This window comes from Drosophila mojavensis, unplaced genomic scaffold (genome assembly GCF_018153725.1).
Source record: "Drosophila mojavensis isolate 15081-1352.22 unplaced genomic scaffold, ASM1815372v1 contig_136, whole genome shotgun sequence".
Classification (NCBI taxonomy): domain Eukaryota; kingdom Metazoa; phylum Arthropoda; class Insecta; order Diptera; family Drosophilidae; genus Drosophila; species Drosophila mojavensis.
In genome coordinates, this window is record NW_025318667.1 from 14488091 (window position 1) to 14513369 (window position 25279).

Here is a 25279-nt window from a genome sequence, read left to right on the forward strand (position 1 = left end):
ATATATTCAATTATTTATAACTCGCCACTTTCTAAAAAAAAATTTTACTTCTGCTTTTCGCATTTTACATTTTAACTTTAGTTTGTTTTTCTCTTTAAAATACAATTAAAAATTGCAATAAATTAGTTAAACGAAAAAAAAAAAAGTAAATAAAATACATTTGAAAGAAGGTAAATAATAATAAATATAAAAAAAAAATACACATAGTTTAACTGCCTTACGTTTAAGTTGTAAATTTTTATTTTATATATATATATATATATATATATATATATATATATATATATATATATATATATTTTTTTTTTTTATTTGTTAGACAAATCGTAATGCGCACTTAGTTTATAAACAATTTATTTTTTAGCTATAGACGGCGCACACATAAGTTGAAAATTAAATATAATAGAACTACATTTATTTGCTGCTCTAAAGTGTTTTTTTTTTTTTTTTTTTTTTAGCTTTCCCCTTTCTTTATTTGTATGGGAAAAACTAGTTAATAGAATTGTTTGCATTTGTTATGTATTTTGGTTGCGGTACATATAAGTAGGTATCGTATATAGTTTACATTAATATGTCTATATAAATTCATTGCTTAAATCGCTGTACTCTTGTTGCTCTAAATCGTGTGTTGAAATGATGCCGGAATGAGGCGGGGCGGGGCGAGGCGGGGCTAGGTTTGAATTGGTTGAATTTGGACGTGATCTTGACCAATATCAACAATGTGTTAGCCACAAGCCAATTGAGAGGACAGAGACAAGAGCTTTACTTTATAAACAAATGCAAGAACTTAAGTGTTTATCTGTTCATTGTCGTTCAGTGTTTTGTTTTGTTGTGTAGTGTAATCAATATGCATATAGCAACATGTATGTACATGTAATGTAAATAAATAATATAGAAGTTGTATACAGTTAATGATAACGTTATCAGTTACATATACAGTATACTCATATGTATACATATAACTATATATATTTATATATATATATATTTTTTTTTAATATTTATTTTTTATTATTTTTATTTTTTGTATTAAACCGTTAACACGTTTTGCGTTGTTTATCTGCAACTCTTTTTGTTCGCTGCGATTTCATTTGTATTTAGTTTTTGTATTACTTTCTCTTTCTGTACTTGGATTTGTGTGTATTTTTTTTTTGTTTTTGTTTTTGGTTTTTTTGTTTTTGTTTTTTTTTTGTTTAATCTTTCAACTAGTTTGCACACATTAAATTTTGACATATTTATGTACGTATATATACTATATAAAAGTTATTCGTTTATTTGTTGTTAATTGTTTTTGCTGCTGCTGTTTGTTGAGGTTTTAAGGAAATGGAAGCGGATGGATATATTATTTCTTCTTGTTGGTCGCCAACATTGGGGCGCTGCGCTGCGGTGTTGTTGGCCGGGACGAGTTCATGCCGCTGTACAAGTACTTGGCCTTCTTCTCGGATGGCTTCAATATCTGCAATGGAAATGGACATGAAGCACACACGCTAAGCACACTCAAGTTTTGGATGGATCTTACCTGGAATGAGCACATGAGCGTATCGTCCACGGTCATCATGCCGCCAGCATTGTCGAATTCGCCGCAGTAGTTGGGCGCCGAGAACAGTGTGACCAGCTGACGTCGCGCAAAGAACTCGTAGCCATCCTCAACGACCTAAAAACAAAGCATTCATGGAGATTTAGCATTAATTTTTTAGTACTAATGCATTGGAGTGGGCTGTCTCACCTGATGCGCACGACAAATCAAGTCCAGCTCGTGTCGATTCAAGAATTTGGATACCACATCAACGCCGAAGGTGAAGCTAACACCACGATCATTCTCGCCCCAGCCCTGGACATCCTTGTCGGGATCGCTCCAGAGCAGATCGCACAGCAGCCCAGTGTCGGGCACATCTGTGGGTCGCATCAGGCGACGAATCTGCTCCATGCCCTGCAGGTCGGGACTGAGGCCGCCGTGGCAGCAAAAGATCTTCTCGTCGATGATCGCGGCCACCGGCAGACAGTTGAAGCAGTCTGTGAAGGTCTTCCATAGTTTGACATTATAGCGACGCTTGCACTCGTCGTAAAAGCCTGGCGAGAGAATCAAGTATTATAAATAGCATACACAGAAGGCCTATCATGGATTACAAGAGCATTGCTTAACAATTTCCTAGCACAAAGAAATTAATGCATGCAAATGATCAGAGTTTCACGTATAGTCTATGCGACATTCACAATACATATACGATATACTAAAGCACATATACGATATCTAAATAATATGCAATCAATTTATTTCACACTAGCCTCCTATTCGTTAGAGACCTATGTTGACCTATGTTGTTTCTTCTCCACAATCTAGTTACAATCCAAAATCTATGGATTCAGAATTTACTACATTTACATATAATACATATAATTATATACGCTCCACTATCAAATAAAGCTCATATAGGTTCCACTTACAGCACACATGTGCTCCACAATTGTATTGCTATCCACATACCATACATTCTAATTGTAGTTCTATCAAATAAATTTGTCTTTGATAGAACAGTTTTCTCACTCACAATCCACATTTTCCCCATAATCATATTACAGTCTACATATGTATAAAACATATGTATGATCCTCTATCAAATGAGTTTTTCTGCGATGAAAAAGTTGTCCCCCCCTGCAATCCACATGTGTCCTACAATCGTATTACAATCTAGCCAAAAATATGTCTGTTCCTCTATCAAATGAATATGTCTTTGATCAAAAGAATATCCACACCTACAATCCACAGGTGTCCTTCAATCATACAATCCACATAGAACAATTACAATCCTCTATCAAATAAACATTGACTTAGACTTAGAATCCACATATGTCCCACAATCATATTACAATGCACATATGACTATTGCTCTGTCAAATGAATTTATCTTTGATCTGCAGTTACCGCCCACTTTTACCCCCCATTATACTCTTACAATCCACAAGCAAACTTAATATACGCTCAATGTGGATGCCATGGTACACGTAATCCACATCTCAAGCAGCAACGCACACTTACCATAAATTCTATTAATACTGGCGCACTCGTGATTGCCGCGCAACAAGAAGAAATTCTCGGGATATTTGATCTTGTAGGCCAGGAGCAAACAGATCGTCTCCAGTGACTGCTTGCCCCGGTCCACATAGTCGCCGAGGAACAGATAGTTGGCCGTCGGTGGAAAGCCGCCGTACTCGAACAGCCGCAACAGGTCTGTGTACTGGCCGTGTATGTCGCCGCAGATGATCAGTGGCGCCTCCAGCTCCAGCAGTATGGGCTGCTGCAGGAATATCTCGCGCGACTTCAAGCACAAGCCGCGCACCTCCGCCTCCGTCATCTGCACCTGTTTGCCGGTGCGGCAGCTGCGCACTAAAAAATACCAAAGAGCGTTTTAGTCCATATACCCACACATGCACATTCTATATACATATGTATATACAGAGATGGCTAGAGATATGTATATCGAAATGAAGAGACAATTACTCTCTACGTATGCAACAGACTCGAGCACGGGGGACAACAAACAATGGACTCGAACATGGCGTACAACTAATTTATCGACGCGCATTTTGTTGTTTAGCCTGGACGGGTGGGGGGCGCGGAGGCGTGGGGGCTAGTTCGGTTGCCAAGCACAGGGGAAATGGTGGAAAATAGCTAAGACTTTTTGTTGTTGTTCTTGCTCTTATTGTTGCTGTTGCTGTTGTTGTTGTTGTTGTAGTTAGCTGGTTGCCAAGCACAAAAGCAAAAATTAAAGAAAAGCAAAAGGAAACAAGCAAATGTTGCATGTGCGTGGTCAGAGGCGTCGCTAGCAGGGGGCGTGCCAGCGAACGACCTTCAACACACACATAAAAAAAGTGTATGAGTGTGTGTGTGTGTGTGTCAGCTGTGTTGTTGTAGCTTCAATTACATTTTTTATGCGCTGCAAGCAGTTGAAAGAAAAACAAACTCTATTGCATCAAGTATTAGTAAGGCACAACAAGTGGGCGTGTCACATACCCCCACATACACAGACACACACACACAACCGCACGACGAACATAATTCTCCACTCGCTGTCATATTTGCTTTGAAATTCATTTTTTGCATAGCCAAGGGAAACGTCAGCACGTCCCTGTGCTGCAAATGCAAGTAGGTCACGCCCACACACACACACACGAACACAGCAGCACACACACAGTCCCATACACACATTGTGCTACTGCAGGAAGACTACACACAAACAAAAAAAATTAATTAAATTTGCACACAGAAACTCGCAAAAAAAAAGCTAGATTACAAAAAAATGCTAGCCGAATATGAAATACTCTAAATACTAAAGGCTTCATTTAGGAAAGGGAATTGTGTAAATAAAAAACGCATGATATGGATAGTAATTTATTTATTAATAATATTAATGAATATTAATGTTTCATTTGAAATGTGTAAAAGCTTTTCCAGGATTTTCCATGAATATAAATTTAAATAGCCTTAGAAATACTCTAAAAATAATTTGCCTAAGCTTGGCTGCTCTTTCTATAACGACTTTGTCTGCTGAATCATAACGGATTTCCTGGAATAGATACAAATTGCAGATGAGCCAACAGACGTCCTAGCAATGGAAACGCAAACTTTCTGAATTGATATAAAAATAATCTATAATACATATGAGTTTCTTATATTACAGTTTAACTTGATCTATAACTTTAACTTTTTGTTTAAGTTTTCTCTTAAGTCTAACTTGACCAATAACTATTAAGGTGTTTCAAGTTTAACAGCACTTTCTATAGCCTTGACTTAATAATCAACTTAACATCAGTCAATAATATAAGTATATAGTTTATTATTATATTATGGTTAAGATCAAATACTACTGAATTGAATTTAGCTATTGATCGTTCTATGGAGCTAATCAGCCCTCGATCTCTCATCACTAATCTATACAAGTATTTTACATCCTACTCAATTTATATAGTATCTGTTAGTGTAAATTTTATATCCGGCACTCTGTTACCAAATCAGTTAGCAAGTCCAGGTAGCCTCTTCAGCTACAGAAAGCCGGCTTAGCACACAGAGAGGGAAAGAGCCAGCCGAAACGTTTTGGCCTGAAGTGCAGCTGCCTGAACTTTTCAACTGCAGCTGTGCACAGCTCCTTCGTTTGCTGTACGCCTCCCGCCCCACACCCATCACCGGACTCCTGGGTTATTCGAATGTTGAGCCAATGGTCAGCGAGGGAGCAGCAGGATTTTCCTATTTATAGTCGTATTTCTAGCTGCCAGCTCCAACAAAATATTTGCATTTACAATTGCAGCAGCTGTGATTCTTTATAATTAATCAATGTGGGAGCGACGCAAAGGGCAAAGGTCTCCAGCGAATGGACGTGTGGGCGAATGGCCAGCCCCTACCTTAGCTAAACTTTAGCATTTCCGAAATATTTGTAATTTCATAAATGAATACTCTGTTTCGGCTTTCCATTCATAGTAAACTTTAACTTAATTACTTTGCAAGTTTAAATTTGTCAAGCAATGTACTTAGCAGCCATTTTCCTCTCGAGTGACCTTTTCATGATTTTCCTTTGCTCCCTCTCTCTCCCCTTCTCCCGCCCGGCACTCGAATTTCCTGCCATTTGCTCTAGTTTTAAATAGATTAGATGGCACTCCAACTAATCTGCAGTGATTCTCAACTCTTAACAACGAACATAGAGATAGAGTGATGGGTATAACAGCTGCTCGTTGCTTTTGATTTTTTGTTTTTTGCTTTTTTTTTCTCAGATTTTCAATTTTTCTTCAAATTACCCAATGTGTTTTTATTCAGAAAATGTAAGTAGTTAAGCAATTAAGCTTTGCATTCTAATACAATATAACAGTTTTGTGCTACGAGATTATTACAGTTTTTTTAATTCAGTTCAATAAAATTTAATTTATAGAAATTGTAAATCGAAAAAAAAGTTGATGTAGAAATTGCAAGTGTAGAGATGAGATGTAGAGCCTCCATTTCTTAACAGTTTTTAATACGTCCTAACTAGAACTTTTGTTTATTCACAACGATGCAATTCAGAACCAAGATTTAAACTATTCATATTTCCATCTATCTATGTATATAACTAACTTTGTACCATTCATATCTAAGGCAACATCTGTATAAAAGTTTTTTTTCTATAATTATTGTTTCCAAATTATAAATTAAAATATACAATATAGAAATTTATTCTACTTAGAACTTCAGTTTAGCTTTGAGTCAATATAGCATACATAATTTTTATACATTTCATATTTTTGTACACATTTGAAGTATATTTATATATATCAAGTGGATAACAACTTTGTGGAGCCTTTTCCCTTAGCACATGCTAAAATAGAATCGGCACACTTGTCGGAATATCTTCTTCTTTTTGCTTTTCAACACCTAAAAGAAACTCAAATTGTATTTACATTCCCAGAGGATTTGTGCTATAAACACTTCCGGTTTGTTGTCTGCTCGATTGCATTTTAATCTCTTCGCACCGACCTGTCATCTACATTTTCATTTGCATGCCCAAGTCTTCGTCCTCATCTGCATTCTCGTTGCGTTTGTTTTCTTTATTATTATTTCCGGGTGTCTGAAGTGTCAGCTCTTAAACTACTTTATCCCACACACCCACTGAATTACTCAATCTTTGTTGTCCTTGTTTGCTGTGGCTGTTGCTGTTGCTGTTATTGTTGCTGCAACACATTCCGAGTTAAGCCAAGCACTAAATTATGCACAGCAAAGGTTTCATTCTGCCATCACATGAGATTCGCTTAGCGCTGCGACTCCTGCGCCAGTCTACTCATCCGTCTGCCTGTCCGTCCAGGCAGCATAGCTCCGAACAGCTGCTGTATACTTTTGGGTGCTGCATAATTCGCCGCCAAATCTGGGAGCTGGAGGACTATCGAGTGACTGTCGAGTAGGTTAGCATCTCGCATAAATTATGCAACAGCTGCTCTACTTTGTCTCCACTTTTGTCTTTTCCAACTGTGAGTGTGTGCGTTTGTGTTTGCATGAAGTCACAACATCTTAAAGCTTGACTTCCTCGGAATGAAATACTAAACTATTTATGCTGTGATCTAGTGTGAGGATTAATAGAGTAGGCTATAACTCTGTTAACCTTTCTTTTTATGTTGTACTTGATACAAATTTCTTAAATTGTGTTATACTGTTATATTACATATATGGATCAATTAGAGATAGAAGAGATAGTGAGAAAAAGACGTCGACAGAGGCGGAACAAGGGAGAGACAAAAAGAGAGTCTTAAAGAGAAAATAAAGCGAGTAGGAGGAAGAGAAGAAGACGGCAAGGACAGGGGGAGGAGGAAAAGAAGAAGGAGAGAAGAAGAACAAGAATCAGGAGTAGGAAAATGAGAAAAAGAAGAAAGGAAAAGCACAAGGAGAGTGAGAAATTATAAAAAGAAAGATAAGGAAAATGAGAAGGAAGGAGAAGGAGAAGAAGAAGGAAACGGAAAAGAAGGAGAAACAGGTGAGAAGGAAGAAGTTCAGAGGGAGCATAAAACAAAAAGACAAAGAAAAGCAGATGAGTAGCAAACTTAAAAAAGAGACAGAGAGAGAGAGTTTTTCATTCGTTTCTCTATGCAAATTTGCGCAGTACAACAAACCAGAAGTAGTGCCCCCGCAACATCCCATCCCCTCCCCGGACGACAACGAGCTGAATAGACAGTTGTCAACAAGAGACAGACATATGGCACACAAGATAGAGGGGCGTAGGGTGTGGTGCTTGGCTTAGGCTCACATAAAAATGAAAACAAAATATAAAAAAGATAATGTATATACATATACATAAGAGGAAGAACTGTTATGCGTAAGGCAAAAAAGACGCGCGTGTTTGTTTTTCATGCATTTTACATGAGAGATGACGATGCAGAGCACGTGCCACGCCCACCCACATCCATCCACACACGCACGCAGTCAGTCACCGCCCCAGCTCCAGCTCATTTCCCTCTGTCTCAGTGTGTGTCTAACTGGTTCATCATGATTAACATTTTGCCCAGCCCCAGCCCCACACACATCCCCTCTCCAAACGCAAATTAAAAATGTAAAAGATGATACACGTGCCACGTCCTGCAGCCTGGACGAGACTAGCGCGCTGATGCAGCTGATGATAGCTCAACTAATTCGAAACGCTTCAAATTATGCAACACACAGCCGTTTAGTTGCATGAGGTGATAGGCAAAGGAGAGTAGAATCAGAGGCTGGCCAATTCGAATTCGCTACACGCTAATTAGGCTATATTAAAGGCTTTTCCTTTAGATATAGATTTGCTTTGGGTTAGATCTAATGGAGTGCCAATGCCTTACAACTCCTATGAGTCTACTAGAAGTGAGAGTGCTCTAGGCGGGAATACTCGACCAGCAGATATCCTAAGCAGAATTTACTCTTGAGTAGGAAAGTCCTGAAAATAGGTGTTATGAACATCTGGGGAAGGTATTCAAGATGTTATCGAAAATCCATGCATTACTTTCAGCGTGAAGGGGACTTTAAGTCTTCAGGTTTTACGGTAACTATCGACTTTTATCGATAATAAAGAAATGAAATAAATTATCGAAAGAAAAATACTTATAAAATATATATATCTTTAGGACAATCATAAGGACAACAGGACTCTATGGACACAGCTCGTCGTCCTGATCATGAATTTATACACTTTATTCGATCTGCCACGCCTCCTTTAGCCCTGTCACATACAACTTCCCAAAACCACTATGCCCTAAAATACAATTTTCAATTGGTGCAGGGAATAAATATATATAGAGAAGAAAAATACATATATATAAATACATACATATATACCTATACTCTTGTGTCTGCTTTATGCAAACACAGCCTTAAATATTGCCTAAAGACTTTGCTAATACTCTTCTTGCCAAACCTTTCATACACATAGTTAGTTTGTCGTTTTATATAGTGTGTGTATGCGTGCGAGTGCGTGTGAGTGTTTTTGATGGGGTTTTCTTTCTATTTTTTTTTTTTTTTTTTCTTTTTTTTTGCTCGAAATGAAAGCCCTTCTGACAGGCTATTGTAAATAAGATGAGGAGAGACGCCTCGCACTTTTCACTTAATGAAAAATGTGCCTGCCATTTCATGACCCGATTACTCGACAACTCTTCAAGCCAGAGACAGATGCAGAGACAGAGACAGAGCGGCCCTTGCAGGGGGTACGGCTCGGCTAGTCGAAGGTAGTTTGGGGCGAGGGGGGGGCAAAAAAAAAATAAAAGTCGGTTTAACTGGAGCAGGCGCTGGCAGAAGTTAAACATCGCCTGGGCAAACTTCAAAGCCAGCTTCCGTGAGGCCAGCGCAGAAATGTGAAAGCCATTTAAAGAACGGCAAAACAGGACGTAACGTACAAGAGGCATAGCCGCCAAAATGAAAGGTGGGGACGAGGGGTGAGTGCCGGTTGTTGCGACAAGCCTTTAGCAGGTGGAACGTCATGCAGCGAAACGCTGCAAAAGCAACAGCAAATTAAGTGAAAAGCCTTTTCAAATGAACGCAGAGATAAGGCAGGACGGCGCTAAGGATGCAAACTTAAAGCTGAGCATTTCCTCTATGCAAACGAGGCGCAAACAGTTGATAGCAGCAAACAAGACGCAGCTCAGCCAGGCAGCAGAGGCTGTGCAAACACGCCTGCTGCCTAATTGTTGCAAACTATGTTGATACTCGCTTACAAAGTGTACAGAGTATATTGGTTTTGGGTAATGTGTACATTGTTAATCCCTTCTCTGAACGACTATATATTTTGTTTATTTATTATATTTTTATTTATTATATTTTTATTTATTAATTTTTTTATTTTTTATTTATTTATTTAATTTAATATTTTTATTTACTTATATTTTTATTTTTTTTTTTTATATATTTGTATAATTTTTTTTTATTTATTCAGTTTTTTCTTGCTTATTTATTTATTTATTTTTTATTTTTTAATTTTTGTATTTTATTTTTTTTTATTTATTTTTTTTTCATTTCTAAATATATATATATTTTTTTGTATATTAAAATGAAAGATTTCAAACCTATAAATTATATTATATATTTTTATAAATAACAAATAAGCATTTGATTTGAAAATTGTCATGCTAAGTCAAAAAGATTAAGAAACAACGCTATAGCGTCTTCCGGAGCATCGCTATAGCCGTATTTCACTGCAATTTCAAATATATAAATGAATTCAGTTTATCATGGAGATTCAACGAATATCATAATCTCATTCACTGCTGCTTCCCAAAAATTCCATGTAAATAATATGGTTTGAGCAATGAAGTGGCAAATGCTTCTAGACCGTGAACGTGTACATTGCAGTCAGTTCGGCCCGACTGCAGTGCTCTACTTTAATTAATCTAATTTTTGTAAAAATATATTTTGAAAAACTGGCCAAGTCTAAAGGCCAAAAGTCACGTTTGTTTTTATTAAAGTCTGCATTTCCTTGTATTACTAAGAAGCAGGATTTGGTAAATAGTAATCAATTTCTGATTGCTCCTAAATCTGTATATGTATATTTAATATATGTATGTATATTGATGCGATTACTAAAACCTTCAGCAAGCGTAAGCCTCTTATGTGGTCTTCTAGTTGAGAGTCCTTTGCAGCTGGAACACTTAGGTGCGTGCTGTCAGCTGCTGGACTATGCACAAAGCTAAGTGAACTTCGTTCGGCAAATGAATTAACACAAAAGCATTACAAAGTGCATTAGTTGAGCTCCGGCTCCGGCTAACAACTACCAACAGCATATTTTGCATTAGACTGTAGAAAACCACATGGCAGCGGTTAAACTTAATGCACTTCAGCAAGCTGACGAGGGGAGAGAGACAGAGAGGCAGAGATACAGAGAGGGAGAGGGAGAGAGGGATGACCGAGGACGAAGGTGAAGCTGAAGCGCAAAACTAACTCAATTGCCAGGAAAATAATTATCACTAACTAAAGTTGAGAGACGTTCTCAAAGTTTGCAGTTAGTGCAATGCATTTAGCCAAGCAAGTGGAGCAGTTTATACCACACACACACACACACACACTCACACACTCACCCAAGGGTCAATTGGGTTTCTATTTTAATTTAAAATCGAATCTGTTGACCGATGCCTCAAGAACTGCGCAGTTGGCAAAAAGTTTGCCATCAAGCAATCAGCTGCCCGGCGCTGCTCTGCGTATCGAAGATATCCAAACGCTTGGCTACAAATTTAATTAACATTTTGGCCAGCATGTAAAGCAAACACAAGCGCACAGTGTGCGTGCATGTGTGTGTGTATGTGTGTGTGTGTGGCCTAACAGCAGACGAAAGTGCGTTAAATCAGCCACAGCCACATTGACCCACATTCTCCACTTTGGGCCAGTGCGCCCAGCTCCACTTCCCACTTCCCAATTCTCCTTCAAGATCGAAGTCGCTTTGACCTTCGTTTGGTCAATCGATAAGCCGTCGCCGCCTGCTGGCAATTAGAGTATTTGATTACAGGGTTCAATGTCGAAATTTTGTTGCTGCTGCCGCTGCTGCTGCTGCTGCTGCTGCTGCTGCTTCTGCTTCTATTCCTTTGCCGTGGCAACAATTTGCATGCCACTATTGTCATTAATTGCCACGCCCTGCCCGCTGGCGGGCCATTGCGTGCCTAAGTTGAAATTGCGCCGCATGAAGCAAAGATAACAACCACACAGCCACAACCTCAACCACAGCCACAGCCACAGCCACAGCTAGAGGAACAACAATAGCAGCTGCAACCATCAACCACAAGGCTAGAGCCCAAACGCCTGTGGGCCGGGCCAGGCCGGCCCAGGCCAGGCCAGGCCAGCGCACGTTGATTAAGGACAAGAAGTGCAAGAAAATTCCATTTTAAATTCTTGTCGTTGCCTGAAACTAGGCAATGCATATTTCACTTGCTCGAAAATGCTTCCGTTTTGCATTGACCCACTTGGCAGGCGGCTATGCCTGAGGTCTGCACCACTGCAGGACGGCGGTGCGGGGCAGCAAGCAGGTGAATCGGTTGGCCAAAGACGCCGCCAAAACTTTTTGAAACTAAATCAATGAAATGGGAGCGAAATTGGCAAAGTTTTGGAAAAACCCGATTCAGTTATAAAAAGAAAAACAAAAACAAAAAAAAGAAACAACAAAAATCAAGTGAACAGCGCTTGGCTAAAATAGCAAACAAAATGCTGTAAACTTGGCTTTTAAGTGCGCCCAATGAAGCAAATCGGTTAACCGTTGAATGCTTCGTAACGGTGATTTTCATATTTACTGCATTTCAGTCAGCCAGCTAACGAATCGGTTAAGTTTCCAATAAACCAAGTGCAATGCATTAAAAACACCAAATGCTCCGCAAGCTCAATCAGAATGGGAACGAGAATTGAATTCGTTTCATTTGCTTGTTTTGCATCTACTTCGCATGCCCCACAGGCATTTCATGCAACATCGAATTGGGCTGTGCGCATCATCATTGTTCCCATTCGCTGCAACGGAATGCCAAGAAAATTGCCCAAAATGATTGCAACCAAGAGGCAGAGGCAACGAAATCGCCACGTGGGCGAAAACATATTTGTAAATGCTTCCGTTTTCCATTGACCCAGTTGAGCGGAAGGCTGAAGGCTGAGGCGGGTGGTTGTAGGCATTCGAAATTTGCTTAAAAATCGCCACTTGGACACGTGACGGCAGCACCACCATCGCCACAAAGGCGACTGCACCACGACACCCAATGCCCAATGGCCCAGCCCTCATTTAAGCACATTAGCGCTGATTATAACGGCATTTACATGACAGGCACATGAGTGCAACGAGTGGGGTGGGGGGTGGGGGGCTGGGCGGTTGGTGCTGTGCCGAGTGGCAAGGAATTGCTCAATGCAATTGCACGCGGCGTATGCGCAATATCTTCTTATTTAACTATACACAAATGTATGTGACTGAGTGTAGGTGTGTGTGTGTGCTTCATTGGAAATGCTTAATGGAGCCATAAAATCAACATTGTGCAATTAACATTGAGCAAAAGCCAAAGTGAAAACGAAGCTAAATTCAATTATAAACCAAATTGTCTATAAAATCGAATTAAAGCAACAACAACAACAACAACAACAACAAATAAAACAACAACAACAACAACCAAATTTCAGCCAAAAATGAAATCCAAACAAACGCCAGGCGAATGTTGTGCTGCTCGCTGGCCTGGCAACACAATTCAATTAATACACTGCCACAACAAGGAAAAGACAATGGGGCATATTCGCATTTTGTGAATGTGAGCGATATCTAACGGGTATTCTATTTTTGAACTCAGATCAGAGCCAATGCTTTGTGAATTGTTGAAATTCATTGTAATTGAAATAATGATTGTGATCGTCAAGCTAATCGTACGCAATTGATTTACTTAAATAAACTTGTTAGAGCAAATTTCACGCAATTCTTCAATTCATTAATTGACCAACAAGATCGTGTGATTAAGCCCATTGCGGCTAGGGCTAAGTCTAGGCACTTGTCTACGTCGATTAACCACAGACCACAATTAAATCGACTGCAGCATTCGAAAAGTTTTCACCAAAAATGGCCAATAACAAATGCTGGAAACATTTGAATAAAATGTGGAAAAATACGAGCTTTGGGCGAAATAAAAACATATAAATTCGTAAGTATTATAAGCAATTTAAGAAGAAATTTAATATAAAATATAAATAAGCAGTACTCTTGCAGCTAATAAATATTAATAACAAGAGCTGCACTTGAATTGGATTTGTCGAAGCAGCAGTTGAAATTGGAGCTGTAAGAGCTGGAATCACGTTCTCCCCATGTTCGATGTTCACTTACTTGAGTGAAATGAATAAGGGCACTAATAAATTGAAATTCAGGCCAAGCAGAGAAATCAGAGAAATGTTGCATTCGTATCTAAGCATTGTTGATCAAACAATTCTCCATCCAATTAACCGCATTGAAATATACTTATGTTGTTCTATTGCAATTAAAGCTTGTACAGTACTAGAGATGTACCCATTTATTACGCATACGCACTGTATGCCATGTAAATTACTCTTTGAATTTGATTTTACATGCAGACAACTAAGTAGAGCAAATGAGTTATAAGTGAATCAAATATGCATAGATAGAAACAACTAAATCCTGCCTAGATTTATTTTACTTAAAGCACAGAGTGCCAACGAAACTTTAGGAGAATTATTCAAATATCTAAAATTTGTTCAACTTTGTTTTAGTTAGAGTATTTGCTGTAGTGCATTTAAAAGAGTTTTTTTTTCTGGCTGCTCTTAGATTTGTTAGCGAGAATTTCATAAGAGGGCCACATGTTAAGTGTAGCGCACGCACACGCACACTAACACAAATACACACACACACACACACACACAGACAGACAGACTGGCACTGAAATTGTTTGATTATGCAAAGAGTTTCGAGCATATATTGCATCTGCAGCGATTGGTTAGCGATTGCTTGGCAAACAGAATAACAAAGCGAATCAAAGCAATTCCGAGTCGCTGATTCCTGCTGGCGTTCGCCATTTCGATGGCAAAATTCCCATCCATGGCTAAATGTGTTGCAGCAGTCGATGCGATCTATTGTGGCAGCAGCTGCTGCTGCTGTCGTTGCTGTTGTTGTTGTTGCTACTAGTAGTACAGCTACCCTCCCAATTACAGCCAGCGCCCATTATTCGCCTCCCCGCGCACTCGAATCTGTTGACAGGCGAAAGTAAAGGAAGGCAAACAGAGAGACACATGCGCTGGCAAGCAGAGAGACAGCCAATGTGCTTTCTACTTCAGTGCGTGCCACGTTGCGTATGCGCGCTATTTATAAAAATCAATTTCTGCCTTGGCAAGCAGCGCAACTACAGCGACGACGACGACGGCGACGAGGAAAAGCAACGCAAACAAACAAATCAGAAACAAACAGCGGCAAGAAATAAATAAATAATGTTGCTGCTACAAGCACCCGACAGCAACAACAGTAACAACAAGAACAACAACAACACGCACGTCTGACAACATAGAAGCAAATACAATTTCTACCTGATTGCCTATAAAGTTGCTTTCGAACAGATCTCAATCTGATATCCGCTGATAAGGTCATGCGAATCGCCCAAACTTTGAACTTGTCAATTGTCTTGAAATATTACAGATTGCTGTAGATCAAAATGCAAGAGCTTTGTGAAGAGGCAAACGGGAAGATCGTAAACAAACAAAATCTAATCAACATATATTGGTGTCATGTAGAGCGCAGACGAGCTTAAGCAGAGAGGTCGTAGATCGTCATAGAATGTGGTTCAGAAACTAAAAGCATTACCATTACTAGTGATTTGATCCCAATTAACAAAGTGGAGGAAAAATAGTTAATTTAAGAAAATTGATTGAATGTTTCAACGAGAACCAGAAATATATTACTTGCTAGCACAGTGAAGCTGTTTAGACGAGAGCTAGATCGATGATAGCATAAATTGTATCGATAAATAATTATTTCAATACATCGATAGATTTTATTCGATGCTGATATCACTTAACGTATAGCTCAAAGATCACGGAAGATCTACTTAGTGTACTCAATAATTTAGCTTTATCTTATTTCCATAAGCATTAGAGCTGTACGGCGATTGATGGAATAATCGACAGTATATATATTTTTGCAGATCTACTAAATCACTGTACGATATATGTATATAAATTTTTTTTTTTTAATTTCTTTATATTTTTATAAGTATATATATATATTCTCGTACATAGATTCTCACCATCTAATTGAAAAGTGTCTAGTAATTTATCTCTTCTCTTCCAATTCACCATTAGAATGCATTTAAATATTAAATGAATTTAAATTATTTTAATACAAGCGAGCCTCGATAATTCATACCCGCTAAATCGAAAATCGCGATTGAAAGAAATTCGTTCTTAGTAATTCTCGATTATTTGAATTTCTGCGTATATCGAATAAAATAACTGATCCCCTTGTCATTTCGTATTATCGTGTTCCTACTCTATATATTCTCTAGCAGCGCTTTAGGCATCACTTCAATTCCCCTTAGGCTCTGTTAATGCCAGTCTCTATATTCTTGTCTAGGCACGAGAACATGGAATTTACAATCATACCCAACGTATGGGCCTACAAAAAAATTGTATGCTCTATGCTCTAATTACACGTTGTGGCCATGACAATAGAAAAAATGTATTTTTAGGCAACGAAATGTTTATTTTTAAGAAAAATATTCCAATTGGATAAACTATTTTCAAAAAAAAAAAATAAATAAAAATCAATACCGCCTAGATCGCTATAGCTCATTCAACTACAGATGGTTTTTTTTCTCAACTTTTATCTTTTGCTGATTGCTTTTACTTTCTCCTAGCTAGCCTTGCTTATCATCTATTGCTTCTCTCATGTCATCTATATCATTATTTATATATATATATTCATGCTGCATAGTGATACATTAAAAATTTCACTGTCTAGGTCAACTGCAGTTCTTTCCTTTGTCCTTCTCTTCCAATATGTCTCTCTTTTTCCACCCGCTCCCTTTCTTTCTCTTGCTCGACTGTATGCTACTGCCAACATTTGCCCTACCACGCCCTCTTTCTATATTGCCTACTGCTGCCTGCTGCCTGCGCCTCTCTGTTCTGCTCTCGCTAGAAAACAATGACAGTCTTGAAGGCAGCGCGTGCAACAACAACAACAGCAGCAGCAACAACAACAACGCCAAATCTTATAAAATAAACATTTATTTTTAGCACTAGTCGTTCCTTGTTGTTGTTGTTGCTTCTGTTTGGCTGCTGCTGTTTTTCCTTTAGGTTTTCTTGTTAATTCCCAACTGGCAAAATGAAAAATGGCAAAATGGAAAGAAACAAAAAACCAAAAAAAAAAAAGAGAACTTAAAGCCGAAGGCAAATGCAAAAAACTGAAAAAAAAAAAAAAAAGAAAATAAAAAAAACTACTTTAGCAAGCGCCACAAGCAGTAGCTAATAATACGAATGCCATTTGTGAGCGCAAAAAAAAACAACCAACACAGAGAGCAAAATGGCCGCCCTGCACGTCACAAATCCCAACTCACCACACACACACACACACACACACACAACGCAAATTGCAAGTACCCCTGAGGCAGCTGCCATAAGCCGCCTTTGCGTACTGTCATTATCCGCCTGCCCAGCGATCGATTTGCACTCAGCGAATGCTTAGCGCCTTCTAGCTGCAGCTATATACTACATACATATATAGATATAGATATGTATATACAGCATTTATTGATCAATCCACATCTAGTATATGGATATACCATATATATATCTCTCTCTTTACATATATATATATATAGCGTCTGCTGTTATTCCATCTGTCGCGCTCAGAGTGCAAATTCCAATTTATTTACTTGGGGTCTTTGCTTAATTAGCGGCTTGTCGTAGCTTTGCTGCTGCTCTTGTTGTTGTTGTAGTCATTGTTATTCGTATTTTTTTTTTTTTTTTTTTTTTTTGGAGGAAGCGCAACGACGACACGGAAGCTTTTGCGAATGGCTCTCTCCCACTCAGCCACAATTTGGCAGCCAGCACACACACACACACACAGCTAGCCAATGCAGCAACCCCTTGCCACCCAGCTACCCAGCACCCTATATTCACACTCCACATGGCTAGCACCTCTTTGGATCGACGCCAGCTTTGCCAAGTCGCATGCTGATTCATATTCAAGCATTCAACTGCTCGACTGCTCGATTGCTCGACTGCTCGACTACTCGACTAGCTCGAGCATTCGGCTATTTGGTTTTTCGAGCATTCGTTTTTGGCATGTTTTTAGCTTATTCAACGCTTCTCACTTATCTTATCGCCAATCATTGACACAAACACAACGCAGCGACCTTAAAGAAAATAAAATTTAAAAAATACAAAATTATATTCCATTCCCCATATTGACGAGGCCAACGGCAGCTAGCCAGCCAGCATAATGATTCGACTTCTGATGGGTTCTAGGTTTTTGCCTTTTGGCGATCCGTTCCACTCGTTGTCATCCAAGCCATTTGTCATCTTTCACATATATCGTTTATCTACAGCTCTATATTGACATATTGAGCAAGTGAGAATGACAACGCGACTGGCCGAAGCGAATTGATCTACATTTGTGTTGTTTTATTTTTATTTCGTTTCAAATTGATAAACAAATATTCAATTAAAAGATGAGTCAATTATGGAGCATGACAAGCGGCAGCGTTGCCATATCTCTTGTAGATAACATTTCCAGACTACCGAATATCCTACATAGAAACTAAACAAGTTTCTATCATTTGTAGTTAAATTCTTTAAGCTTCATAGAACTTGACTGCATTCCGAAAGAATTCGTTATAATAACAAGTAAGATCGCTTCAGTCGAGTCTGCTCGACTACGTGGTAACTTAAAAAATCGAAAGTATATAATATGTGTGGGACCTATACAACAATTTCAATTCTCTAGCTTATATAGATTCTGAGATCAACGCGTTCAAGAATATACATATATACTAGATACTTTATAGAGGCTGTAACGCCACGACCTTCTTCTTACATACTTTTTAACAAAACCATTATACCCCGAATGTGTTGAGGGTATTACAAAATAAACATTCTTATAGCTGCAAAAAAAAATGTGGATGCAAGCTCGCCATATTTCTTGGAATTGTGTTGCTATATTACATAAATTACTAGGTAAGTTTTATTTGCTAAGCAAACCGATTTTACTTAATATCTTAAAGTGGATTACTGAGGCATTGTTTCTGCCGCAAATATTCCACAAGAACAGCTAAGAGCGCTTTAGTGTAGGGCGCACGACTTGGAAATACCCAGACCCAAAAAACGAAATCATATTATCGATTATTATCGATAATAAAGAAATAGTATAAGCTATTAATATATAAACAGGACTAGAAAGTGACTCAGCCACGCCTCCTTCAAACTGTTACACACGTCTACACGAAACTAATATACCCCAAAATGCCATTGTCAACATATTTAATGGGTATCAAAAATGTTGTCGAAGACCCAGGCATATTTGTAGTACAAGAGAAGAGGAAAAAGAAATTGAAATAGCGAGAAGTAATTCCACAGCTGACATGGATAAATTTGATTTGAATTGCATTCCCTATTATAGCATTCTAGGCAAACACCTTCAACTTAAACAGCACCGTATAACAATTTTAGCACAGTATTCTCATGCGCCTTTGTGACAGCCACAAGCAAATTTTTTTATGGAGACTCTCTTCTATCTTACCCATTTCAGTTATTAATTATAAAGCAGTTGCTCCACTCATCAGGCCGACAACAGTTGGCCTCTATTCAGTCGCATCTTTTCTGTCTGTCTTTCTGCAACCCCTTTGGAAAGTATGAGGTGCAGTTGTTCAAATATTTGCATGGCCTATTTGTTAATTAATAATAACGCTAGAGACCTTGTCGTCTGCCCCCTTGTCCTGCTAGTCGCCATGGACTGCCATGGACTTTGCGTCCCATTGCGTCTGTTCAACTGGACGTGCCATCCCGTTTGCCCATTGACGTAATTTTCGATTTTATTTATTTACAAGTTGCCTTGAATGTTGTTGTTGTTGTTGCCTTTGTTTTATGCTTGTTTTTTTTTTTTTTTTTTTTTTTTGTATCGCTCATTGGGCTACATTAGACCGAAAGCAGGTCTCAACCTTGGATTAGAGGACTTCTGGCACTTCACTGTGAACCTAACACCTTAAAGACCGCAGCCAATGCCGCTTAAAATCCGTGTCACGAGCCACAACAACAACAACAACAACAGCTACTCCAACAATAGCACTAGCTGTTGCAACAATAATAACTTTTGCCAGGTCACTTTCCATAAATTATTTACAACAAAAGCAACAAAACTAAAACCAGAAATGAGTAAACAGAAATGCAACAATTAATGAATCGACTTCGGAATACCCTAACTATCCATCGACTGATGATGATATGTATGTTTATAGATACACGCTTACTCTTCGATCTTATTTTTGTTCTCTGATTTCCTCGTCTGTGATTCATCAAAAACAGTTCTCATTAAATTGATCGGACAGCGCATCTTGAGGGCATAAATTTGATACACCTCAGGCCAAGTGTAACGTGGACTTGGAATGACGTCGACATTAAATGCTTACTATTTGAATTTCTGGCCCACACTCGTTTATTCCTTGCGGTTCTATTGTTTTTTTTGCGTCATTATAAAAGCGTGTGCTGCCGCAACAACAATGACAACAACAAGCAACTATAACATTCGCTGCTGTTGGGTCAGGTGTTGCGAAAGCTTCAACAGCGAGCGACGAGCACCTTTAAATAACCAGCCAACCAGCCAAGCAGCCAAGCAGCCAGCCAGCCACCTAGCCACCCCTTGCCCCCGTTGCCCAAGCTCAGCAAATTTTGCAGTCACAGGAAGCCATTACGATGGTGGGAGACGTACAGTACACAACCGGCCACGCCCACCGGCCCACCCGACTGCACCTTTAGCTAAATTCATGGGATGTGCCAAAGGTCAAGGCGTTGCCTTCACAATTCTTTTTTTTTTCGCTTTTCTATTCTATTTTTTTTTTTTTTTGTCATTCTTTTTTTCAGCATTCCTTTCATTTGAGGCTCGTCTGCGGGCGGAACTTGTGTGTTTAAAAATATGTCCAAAATATGCCTCAAAATGAGGGTCAGAAAGCCATTTGGGCCACGTGCGCGCAGCACAGTTGGTCAGTTGGTCAGAGTTTGACAAATCGAAGCTAAGCAGGAATCGAATGCAAATGAAATAGAGCAAAATATTCTTTAAGAGTTGAGTGAAAGGGAGAAGCCGAGAGCAAGGGGAAGAGCGAGTGCAGAGAGCGAAGTGAAGGAAAATCAAAGTATCAAAGATTTAGTTTGAATTTCTCATCAAAAAGAAATGGAATTGAAAACATGAGCGCGCGCTGGCAAAGGCAATCGAATCGTATCGCCCAGATGGCAATTTAGTTGGCTTTTCGCAACTGTTAAGAGATGTGCACAATCTAGTCAATTATAGAGGGAGTGCAATCTATAGTCAAGAACTTACGGCTAAGGCAATCGATTTGGACTCTAGCTAAGTTTACTTCTGCTTCTTCTGCTGCTGCTGTAGCTGCTGCTGTTGCTGCTGCTGTTGCTGCTTCTTCTTTCCGCGTAAGCTTCTTACGGGGTGTTGTCACAAAGGCAAACCCAAGTGCGAGCCAACTCATCGATGGCAAATAGCGGACCGTGTCATCTTTTATGCAGCAGCAGCCACTGCTGCCACCCACTGGCACGCCCACTTCTGTCGCAACATACCCAAGCTGACCCCAAATGAAGTCAGCTGGGAAGACGATGCGTCGTCTCTGCATTGGTTTACTCTACTCTACTTTACTTTATTTTGCTTTGCTTTGCGCGAAGGCAACTTTGTTGATTTATATTTTTGCTGCTCATGAAATTTGCAAAGGGGCAACTGGGGTGGGCAGCGGCAGGACATGCTGGCGACGGCATTAAAATTGCATGCGCACTAAAGTATGCAATGGGCGACAGGCGACAGGCGATGGGCGATGGGCGATGGGCAATGGCATGTCAGCAATTAGAAGTGGAAACAATAGTCCAATAGCAGCAGTTAAGGGAACTACGTTTCCTTTCACGTAACGCTCAATTGCAGTGTGAGTGCTTCATAAATCATGGCAAGCACACACATGCCCAACCACACACACACACACCCTCACAGAACCACACACGCAATTTGCTCTGTGACGTCAAAGCCACAAAGGCGTTAACTGCGCTGTTGTTGCTGTTGCTGCTGCTGCTGCTGCTGCTGCTGCTGCTGCTGCTGCTGCTGCTGCTGCTGCTGTTGTCGCCATCAGGTGCGAAGCACACAAAAATCTCTACCCGTGTTTGCCCTAGCTGCCAGCAGAGGGCGCCACCTTGGTCATCAATTTTCGATCAAATTGAAATTGAAGAAAGTGGGGCAAAACTTGGCAATTTTATTTCAAGCAAATTTCGCCAAAAATTTGCTGAGATATTAACATTGAAATTTATGTTTTTATCTCGAATAATATTTTCTTAAAATATTTAAAGATTTTATTTAATTTCTGTTAAAATTATTTCGTCAATAGATATCTCAGCTTAAGTTTTTATCAAATTCATAAAAATTGAAGGCTAGCTAAATTGTTATCGCATGGACATAGCTATCGATCTTTTATCGATTTTTTGTGCCTACTCCGTTTCCATTCCATTCTCTTCATCTTCTGCTGATGACATTATTGTTGAGTATCGATAGCTCAACACTTAAGTATCGATACTTAACTATAATGTAATACCCTCTATTTCTATCAGACTACTACACTTGACTTCGATAGGATTTAACTACGGTTTTTAACGATAACACGCTATACACATACATAATGACTCTTGTATTCTGTTTTACGTGATTTGATTTCCAAATTTGATACAACTTGAGATCGACATTTACTTTGACTGCTATCGATAACATTTACTCAGAATTTAGTCATTTCATGCAAAGTCTTTTCTAATCTTTACTTACATTGCATTAGCCCACTAGCTATCGATAATTGTACGCTAAAGTTGCTAACAAAATTGATCCGTATTTATTATCATTACTATCGATAACTCTTACTGTCCACGCTTTGCCTTAAATAATTATTCCATTATTTCCTCTTACATCCATGTAAAGCACATACATATAAAGTGTAGCAACATATCCATACCAGGAACATGTTTGGTAATTTAAATAAATTGGCCGACAGTAATGTCTGTTGGCCCCCTCGGCCGAAGTTTCGCTTTGAGTCGCTTAAGCGCCTTAGAGTATGCTGCAGCATATCCGATTATGGCCCAAGACCCGGGGTGGGGCTATTCTCAAAAAATAAGCTTTAACTAACTGACCCACGGCAACAACAGGACAACAATAAGAACAACAAAGTGGATTCAAGTAATGTACTTGCTAAGTAACACACACACACACAAGCACAAAATATAAAAATATTGTAAGAAAAACTTAGAAAAATGCAGAAATAAAGTAAGAAAAACTAAGTCAAAAGGTCAAATGTATTATTTCATGTGCGTGTGTATGTGCGCGAGTGTGTGTGTGTGTGTGTGTGTAGAGATTGGGAGTGCTGCTCAAAGAAATTACATTTTTGGGGTCAAATGGTCAGGCGGTCGGTGGGTCGACAGTTGCTGTCGCTTGTCTCTGGCCTCATCAAAGTAGCGACCTTCAAAATTGGTCGACAGCGCCGTTAAGCTCTCAAGTATCCTTTTGGCAACACCCACACACACACACACACACACACACACATACACTCACTTGCCATTAGCCACAAACATTTTGCTCCGCTGGCATTTCTCATTTTTTTATTTTTACGTGTGTGTGTGTGTTTTTTTTTTTTTTTTTTTTTTTTTTTTTTTTGTACCTCTCACTCATTTTTATTTGCCAAGTGCACGCAATGTGACAAAGTACAAAAGCAAAAGCGAAAAGAGAAGAAAGAAAAAAAAAGGTGGGAAGAGGTGGCAATGTTCAGGCAACAGTGGGCGGCAAGCAGGCGTGGCGCCTGGACTGTTAGCTGGTGTAAATTATAGTGTCATATCGTGTAACATCTTATATAGAGAAGGCCCAAACGCCCACACATAACAACAACCGAAGCGCCCGCCCGCCCGCTAGCCCGCATAATCCACTTGAATTCTGTTGGCAAAATGATAATTAAGCAAGTTCGTGCGGCCAGTCGGTGGGCGTAGGCGATCCAGGATATGCCCAGTAAGTGTGCTGAGAGAACTACAAATTAAGATATCGAAATACTCGGTACCCTTAAAACAAAAACGAAGACATCCAACTTCTTATATATAGCTAATTGAATAATGCGTTGAAGATAAATCCACAATCGATAAATATGTAAGTGTGGATAACCGCGGAAGTCAATTTCGCGTCGATCGTTAAAAATATAACGGAGAATGCAGTATTTGAGAAATATACATTTAAATTTGTAATAGAAGTTAAACTGCTTCAAGTAATAAATAATGCATAAATTCATTAATGATAAATACACAATCGATAAATATATAAAAGTGGAGAATCGCGGAAGTCAATCACGCATCAATCTTTAAAAACATAAACGACAAATGCAGTATTGATACATATGCATTGATAAATAAGTAATAGAAGTTAGACTTCTTCAATAAATGCAATAACTATGAATACACAATCGATAAATTCATAAGTGTGGTTAATCGATTAATTCAATCAGGCATCGATCTCAAAATCATTAACGACGAATGCAGTATCGATACATATACATTGAAATAGGTAATAGAAGTTAGACTGCTTCAAGTAATAAATGATCAATTAAAGTTTTACCACTAAATACACAATCAATAAAAATACAAATGTGGACGATCCGGATGATCGGGATGATCAATCAATTTGCAATACAGTGTATTCATTAATGTAGAAAAAAAGAGTTTCAAAAAAAATTCAACAACTGAAATTTATTAATGATATATAAAAGATCAAAAAATGCAAGTCTGATAAATTGAGAATCGTTAGAGACGTGTATGTGTATATTACATAGATGCCATATGATCGATAAATAATTGTATAGTTGCTACTGGCGATAAGTTTGGTTTACGTGTTATCGATATATTCATATAATAATAGCATTATATATGTATAACGATGGCAAGCAATTGCTTATTTTGTCATAGACATAGAAACTCTTTTTCCCAATATGCCCATCGGCCAGACATTTGTACAGGGTATACAGCACTTGCAGTTGTTTATTAGCAGCAATGACCAGTAGTAACTGTAATTGTAACTGCTTGTTGTTTGCTGCTCTTCGCGTCATTCCGTTAGTGAGCTTTGGGATCGACTCAGTATTTGGACTTGGGTTTGGATTCGGGGTTTGGGGCTGGGGTTCGGGTTCGGTTCCTTTGCTTGTTTTTATGTACATTTTTCTTGTTTCGTTATTATTTTTTTGCTTCATTTTTATTGTTGTTGTTGGGTTTTCTTTTTTTTTTTTTTTTTTTTTTTGTTTGCGGCTTGTTTAAGCATGCATGAAGCGTGCTCTTATTTAATGAACAAACTTTGCGGTTGTGTTGGCTTTTCGTTAGCCACTTGTCATAAAATGATTGCAGTTGTTGTTGTTGTTGTTGTTATTTTTGTTTTTGTCTCAGTTGCTGTCTTCACTCATGGCAGACAAACGCTCTAATTGAGTTCAAGAAGTGAGAATAGAAAAATAAAGTAGATTAGCACACACATTAATTTGAGCTAAATTTAGCCAAGTTGCTATAGAAACGGCATTGGCCACAAATCTCCATTTCGAGTTGGGCACG

The 25279-nt window shown here is 38.8% G+C and overlaps 1 protein-coding gene across 2 annotated transcripts in view; it reads right to left on the bottom strand.

The window, feature by feature from the left end:
* Positions 1 to 502: 502 nt before the first annotated feature.
* The window catches only part of LOC6583846 (serine/threonine-protein phosphatase beta isoform), a 33545-nt gene continuing 8768 nt past the window's right edge, over positions 503 to 25279 (bottom strand). For both annotated transcript variants that reach the window (XM_002009472.4, XM_015161373.3), the window contains 4 exons: positions 3038 to 3385; positions 1727 to 2070; positions 1520 to 1654; positions 503 to 1456 (listed from right to left, as the gene is read on the bottom strand). In XM_002009472.4, coding sequence (XP_002009508.2) covers positions 1343 to 1456; positions 1520 to 1654; positions 1727 to 2070; positions 3038 to 3385 — 941 coding nt within the window. In that variant the 3' untranslated portion in view covers positions 503 to 1342. The remainder of the gene's footprint in view (positions 1457 to 1519; positions 1655 to 1726; positions 2071 to 3037; positions 3386 to 25279) is intronic.